The sequence below is a fragment of the Salvelinus sp. IW2-2015 genome, linkage group LG26 (genome assembly GCF_002910315.2).
Source record: "Salvelinus sp. IW2-2015 linkage group LG26, ASM291031v2, whole genome shotgun sequence".
NCBI classification, from domain to species: Eukaryota; Metazoa; Chordata; class Actinopteri; order Salmoniformes; family Salmonidae; genus Salvelinus; species Salvelinus sp. IW2-2015.
This window is the reverse complement of record NC_036866.1, coordinates 40,748,243-40,755,689: the sequence shown is the minus strand read 5'-3', so window position 1 is coordinate 40,755,689 and position 7,447 is coordinate 40,748,243. Positions and strand designations below refer to the sequence as shown.

Here is a 7,447-nt window from a genome sequence, read left to right as displayed (position 1 = left end):
CCAGGTTTTCTTCACGTGGATCAAGGAAGTAGCGATCTTCCAGATGTGACGCCTTGGCATTCAGGCCAAAGAGTTCAATCTTGGTTTCATCAGACCAGAAAATCTTGTTTCTCATGGCTGAGTCCTTGCGGGCTGTCATGTGCTCTTTTAATGAGGTGTGGCTAACGTCTCGCCACTCTACCATAAAGGCCTGATTGGTGGAGTGCTGCAGAGAATTGTTGTCCTTCTGGAAGGTTCTCCCATCTCCACAGAGGAACTCTGGAGCTCTGTCAGAGTGACCATCGGGTTCTTGTCACGTCCCTGACCAAGGCCCTTCTCCCCCAATTGCTCAGTTTGGCCGGGTGGCCAGCTCTACGAAAAGTCTTGGTGGTTCCAAACTTCTTCCATTTAAGAATGATGGAGGCCACTGTGTTCTTGAGTACCTTCAATGCTGCAGACATTTTTTGGTACCCTTCCCCAGATCTGTGCCTCGACACAATCCTCTCCGGAACTCTACGGACAATTCCTTCGAGCTCATGGCTTGGTTTTGGTTCTGACATGCACTGTCTACTGTGGGACCTTATATAAACAGGTGTGTGCTTTTCAAAATCATGTCCAATCATTTGAATTTACCACAGGTGGACTCCAATCAAGTTGTAGAAACATTAAGGATGATCAATGGAAACAGGATGCACCTGAGCTCAATTTCAAGTCTTACAGCAAAGGGTCTGAATACCTATGTAAATAAGGTATTTCTGTCTTTTATTTGTAATAAATGTGTAAAGATTTCTAAAAACCTGTTTTCGCTTGTCATTATGGTATTGTTGTAGAATGATGAGGGGAAAAAACTATTTAATCCATTTTAGAATAAGGCTGTAATGTAACAAAATGTGGAAAAAGTCAAGGGTCTGAATACTTTCCGAATGCACTGTGTTATATATAATATATATATAATATATATATCTTCCATTTAAGAATGATGGATATATATAACATATATATATATTACCGTTCAAAAGTTTGGTGTCACTTAGTAGAACTTACTTTTTTTTAAATAACATAAAATTGATCAGAAATACAGTGCAGACATGTTAATGTTGTAAATTACTATTGTAGCTGGAAACGGCAGATTTTTTAATGGAATATCTACATAGGCGTACAGAGGCCCATTATCAGCAACCATCACTCCTGTGTTCCAATGGCACGATGTCTTAGCTAATCCAAGTTTATCATTTTAAAAGGCTAATTGATCATTAGAAACCCATTTTGCAATTATGTCAGCACAGCTGAAAACTGTCGTTCTGATTAAAGAAGCAATAAAACTGGCCTTCTTTAGACTAGTTGAGTATCTGGAGCAACAGCATTTGTGGGTTCGATTACTGGCTCAAAATGGCCAGAAACAAATAACTTTCTTCTGAAACGCATTAGTCTATTCTTGTTCTATTCCATGCGAGAAATTGCCAAGAAACTGAAGATCTCGTACATGCTGTGTACTACTCCCTTCACAGAACAGAGCAAACTGGCTCTAACCAGAATATAAAGAGCAGTGGAAGCCCCGGTGCACAACTGAGCAAGAGGACAAGTACATTAGAGTGTCTAGTTTGAGAAACAGACGCCTCACAAGTCCTCAACTGGCAGCTTCATTAAATAGTACACACCAAAACACCAGTCTCAACGTCAACAGTGAAGAGGCGACTCCGGGATGCTGGCCTTCTAGGCATGTGTGCAAAGAAAAAAGCCATATCTCAGACTGGCCAATAAAAATAAAAGATTAAGATGGGCAAAAGAACACAGACACTGGACAGAGGAAGATTGAAAAAAGAGTTATGGACATAGGAATCTAAGTTGAGGTGTTCGGATCACAAAGAAGAACATTCGTGATGCGCAGAAAAAATTTAAAGATGATGGAGGAGTGCTTTGACGCCATCTATCAAGCATGGTGGAGGCAATGTGATGGTCTGGGGGTCTTTTGGTGGTGTTAAAGTGGAGATTTGTACAGGGTAAAAGGATCTGAAGAAGGAAGGCTATCACTCCATTTTGCAACGCCATGCCATACCCTGTGGACGGCACTTAAATGGAGCCAATTTCCTCCTACAACAGGACAATGACCCAAAGCACAGCTCCAAACTATGCAAGAACTATTTAGGGAAGAAGCAGTCAGCTGGTATTCTATAATGGAGTGGCCAGCACAGTCACCGGATCTCAACCCGATTGAGCTGTTGTGGGAGCAGCTTGACCGTATGGTACGTGTAAGAAGTGCACGTCAAGCCAATCCAACTTGTGGGAAGTGCTTCAGGAAGCATGGGGTGAAATCTCTTCAGATTACCTCAACAAATTGACAACTAGAATGCCAAAGGTCTGCAAGTCTGTAATTGCTGCAAATGGAGGATTCTTTGACGAAAGCAAAGTTTGAAGGACACAATTATTATTTCAAATTAAAAATCATTATTTATAACCTTGTCAACGTCTTGACTATATTTCCTATTCATTTTGCAACTAATTTCATGTATGTTTTCATGGAAAACAAGGACATTTCTAAGTGACCCAAACTTTTGAACGGTAGTGAATATATAAAGTATATAATATATAAAGCTGTTGAGATAGCTGTATCAGACACTATGGGAATCAGTAGTAATCATAATATGGTCATGTGATGTTCCAGACCCCTGAGTTGACTGTATTAATTGAGAAAACGGGAGCCTCCATTATGATCCACTATCACCTCCCATTTAGAAACAGGTGAGTGTCTAATAGCCTGGCCCAGGTACTCACAGAGAGTTGGAGTGGGAGAAGGGTACTCACAGAGAGTTGGAGTGGAGAAGGTACTCACAGAGAGTTGTGGAGTGGAGAAGGTACTCACCAGAGAGTGGAGAAAGGTACTCACCAGAGAGTTGGAGAAGGTACTCACAGAGAGTTGGAGTGGGAGAAGGTACTCACAGAGAGTTGGAGTGGGAGAAGGTACTCACAGAGAGTTGGAGTGGGAGTTCCGGATCATGGGTGTTGAGGCGGTGGAGCCGTTATATGCAGTTAGCTTGGGGGAGGAGGGCAGGGAACAGTCGGCAATCTCTTCTGCGTCGGAGTGGGAGGACGCAGACTTGGACGACTTCTTCTTCCCAAATGCCTGCTTGAAAGAGCTCCGCAGCTGCAGCCAAGGATGGGGATGGGGTCAGAGAAGAGAAGAAAACAGAGAMACCTGATTACATAGTAAAGCACACAGACATATAAGTGTGAAAAAATGCCCAGAAATACATTTTGAATCACAAAACAGTTACAAACTTCTACTCTTTCACTATCTCCACCTAATCAAGGAATAAAAGTKTATTCTGGAAATTAGTGTGTTAATCTTACCTCATAGACCTCCACACGATAGGAGAGCACAAGAGGGGAAAGACAAGACCACAGCATGCTGATCATAGACAATTTCAACTTTTAGCTTGGAGACACAATAGAGGTATGGTGGATTTGTTTTGTTAAGACAGGAACAATCCACGAACTTGTGTACAGGTCTTAAGGACATAGAATAGGCTGTACACAAGGCAGCTCACTAAAGAGACTGAACGCAAACTATACCCTCACAGCTACAAACAAGGAATGAACACAAGGCTAGGGAGGAAGAGTTATCACTTTTATAAACTTCTCACTAATTGACACGACTACTCAACCACTAAAGGGGAGATTTAGATATTTAAACTCAGTAGTCATCTGCCCCCTTGTGGTCAAATAGTCAGGTACGCCACGGTTGTACTTCTAACTAATACACAGATACTAYTATCATCACCGTCTGCGTACATAGTCATCATTCACCTTCCCTCCAGCACACGCAACAGCATCATATCAGGACAAAAGAACACACACGCAGACATTTTAAATTGACTTCATTGGTTAGTACAGGCAGTATTCAACCAACATACATACTGTGTACACACCTCTTTTCTACAGGCAGAAAATGCACGAGTATATTGACCTAAACTCGTGTCTCCTGACTAACAGATTACAGGTGACCTTTTCGTYGTTGCGTGCAGTTTCTTTGCGGTTTTGCCATGTGTAATAAGGGAACACCTCACAATTGTCAACTCACAATCTAGTTTCTAGAGCAGCTCACTAACAACAATAACCATATTCACCTTTGCTCCTGCGCAAGAAGGCTGAGCACAAACAGAAGGATTGGAGGAAAGGGCAAGAACATCTGACAGATTAGACGTGCAGACAGAGACAGACAGACGAACAGACACAGAGCGACAGACAGCTAGCCAGCCATGTTGATAAACAGACAGACATAGAGGGACAGACAGACAGCTAGCCAGCCATGTTGATAAACAGACAGACATAGAGGGACAGACAGACAGCTAGCCAGCCATGTTGATAAACAGACAGACATAGAGGGACAGACAGACAGCTAGCCAGCCATGTTGATAAACAGACAGACATAGAGGGACAGACAGACAGCTAGCCAGCCATGTTGATCAACAGACAGACATAGAGGGACAGACAGACAACTAGCCAGCCAGCTAGATAGACAGAGAGTGGAAGACCTACCCAGTTCTTCCTCGTCTTTTTGTTCTTGGCGTCCAGCTCCAAGTTGCTGCCCACGCTGGAGTGGCTGGTGGCGCTGGTGATGCTAGACACACTGTCAGATGAGTGCTGTCTGCGGATACACAGATCCTGCTGAGACTGGGGGCTTCCATTGTCTGAGGCTGTGGGATGCACAAGACAGAGGGTGAGACAGGGACCAGCATAGAATTCTAATCCATTCTGATTCGGTGTCAGATGCCCTTTTTCTCACTAGCCAATAGACATCTGTTCTTGTTGGGTTTCATGTTGATGTGGGAGGTAACTTCTCACCTGGCCTATCACCTTTGCAGGTGAGCTCTGGCAGGTTGATGACACCGTCGATGGCTGCCTGGGCTGCTGTGTTCTGCTTCTTCATGTGCTCTACYGTCTTCCTCAGGTCGTTCAGCTCAGAATCCTAAAATACAACAACGTGATGAAGCAACACAGTTAGCATCACGATCCATCCAAGGAAAGACAGACATATTTCTGAGGAAACCGACATTTTGACGGCTCCAGTCCTTACTTTCTGCTCAGCCGTGGTGGTAAGACCCTGGAGTCGGATGGTCATGTTCCCCAAGCTCTGCTCAAACGCTGCTACCAGGTGAGCCTACGGACATGCACACAGCAGTACACATTCAGCTATCCATGTATACGTTTGCAAACTGACCTGCTGACAAMGTCATTTGTTCTCCTRCACCTGACACACACTTGTTTGATTAGCAAGCCCCACTCAGGGCTGTGAAACGGGCAACACACTGCAMTTTTAGGAAAAGGTCTCGCTCGTAAGAACACACCCACATACCTTTCACGACATGCATACACAGAGCCAAAAGAAAAACATCCACAGGTGATAATGGCTTCCGTGTCATGGTGCACATTGAGTATTTTGAGTAAGAACGAGAGGAGTTGAGTTTCTCCACAGGGACAGCTGGGGAAGTCACTGCATGTTAGAAATGGATCCATGCTGATATAATGGGCCAGGCTCTCTGCCGACTACCGATTTACCTGTCTGGGCAGGGTTCCATGGTTCAGTAGCCTGGTAGAGATGAACATGAGGCGAACATGAGGCCAACACGAGTCCTAAAAAAAKCCTCTAGCTAGCTATCATCTGCCTTCGTGAAACCAGAGACCTGCTACCTTCTCACAGCCACAGACGAGCAGAGAGAAAGGAAAAAGAGGGAATTCTGGTTAAGCGAAAAACATTTAGGATGTTTTCTTCTCTTATGCAGAGTCAACTGATCACAAGTATTTGTTATCTTCTGTAGAGACACAGGTGTGAGAGAAACATGCTGCTTAAAGTCATGCTGGTTATCAACTTGCACGTTGATTTACTCATCAATGTCACAGTTGGACATTTGACGAAGGCGTACAAAGAGATTGCAGACCGGCTCAGTCAGTTTGGCAATCATATACACCCAAAGAAACCACCTCAAATGCATGAAATCAATGGATGGCTTGTGTTTTAGAAGATAAATGCTAAAACTATTCCATACCGTAGGTGTTAGGATTTCCAAAGCTGTGGTGGGTTTAAGATAGTAAATTTTCTCTTATGCATTGCTGTTGTTGATATACTTTGCAAGGACAAGAATCAGCGCAATCGAATTCACATTACACAGAAAACCTAAAGCATGCACATTTTTTGAAATCAAACATGAAATCAAACATCACGTTCCTGGTAGTTGATAACAGCTTTACAGGCAAAACAAAAGCAGAACATCAAGAGTATTGCAACAGAGACGCACGTGTCCTCTGACATATCTAGGACAGACAGACACACTGAGCTCCAACCTCTAGTTACAGCTCACAACCCAACCATGTACTGTAGTAGCAGTAGTACGGCTATACTGATGGCTCCACAATAAACAGACAAATACCCAGGATGTAGTAGCAGTAGTAGCGCTATACTGATGGCTCCACAATAAACAGACAATACCCAGGATGTAGTAGCAGTAGTACGCTATACTGATGGCTCCACAATAAACAGACAAATACCCAGGATGTAGTAGCAGTAGTAGGCTATACTGATGGCTCCACAATAAACAGACAAATACCCAGGATGTAGTAGCAGTAGTACGCTATACTGATGGCTCCACCAATAAACAGACAAATACCCAGATGATGTAGTAGAGTAGCTATACTGCTAGCTCCACAATAAAACAGAAAAGATGTAGTAGCAGTAGTACGTCTATACTGATGGCTCACAATAAACAGACAAATACCCAGGATGTAGTAGCAGTAGTACACTATACTGATGGCTCCACAATAAACAGACAAATACCAGGATGTAGTAGCAGTAGTACGCTATACTGATGGCTCCACAATAAACAGACAAATACCCAGGATGTAGTAGCAAGTAGTACGCTATACTGATGGCTCCACAATAAACAGACAAATACCCAGGATGTAAGTAGCAGTAGTACGCTATACTGATGGCTCCACAAATAAACAGACAAATACCCAGGATGTAGTAGCAGTAGTAGCTATACTGATGGCTCCACAATAAACAGACAAATACCCAGGATGTAGTAGCAGTAGTAGCTATACTGATGGCTCCACAATAAACAGACAAATACCCAGGATGTAGTAGCAGTAGTAGGGGCTATTGCTGGCTTCCACAATAAACAGACAAATACCCAGGATGTAGTAGCAGTAGTAGGCTCTACTGCTGGCCCACAATAAACAGACAAATACCCAGGATGTAGTAACAGTAGTACTATACTGTGGCTCACAATAAACAGACAAATACCCACATGCCAACATACAAGCTCACTTCCCAAAACAAAGCATCCAGAGACTCAAAGCTGCTGAAGCCCTGTGAGAGCCCAGAGGTTCCAGTCAGATCCCACCTCAGTGAGGTCCTGCTGTATGTTGCTGTCCTCCTTCTGGCCTGCAGGGCTGTAGCTCTGGCTGCGTCTCA

General features: G+C 43.6%; 1 protein-coding gene across 4 annotated transcripts in view; it reads right to left on the bottom strand.

The window, feature by feature from the left end:
- LOC111952924 (neuron navigator 2) overlaps window positions 1-7,447 on the bottom strand; it is a 118,338-nt gene that overhangs the window by 26,474 nt on the left and 84,417 nt on the right. For all 4 annotated transcript variants that reach the window (XM_023971941.2, XM_023971944.2, XM_023971943.2 and 1 more), the window contains exons 21-24: window positions 5,054-5,137; window positions 4,822-4,945; window positions 4,516-4,673; window positions 2,946-3,121 (exon numbers count right to left, since the gene is read on the bottom strand). In XM_023971941.2, the coding sequence (XP_023827709.1) occupies window positions 2,946-3,121; window positions 4,516-4,673; window positions 4,822-4,945; window positions 5,054-5,137 (542 nt within the window). The remainder of the gene's footprint in view (window positions 1-2,945; window positions 3,122-4,515; window positions 4,674-4,821; window positions 4,946-5,053; window positions 5,138-7,447) is intronic.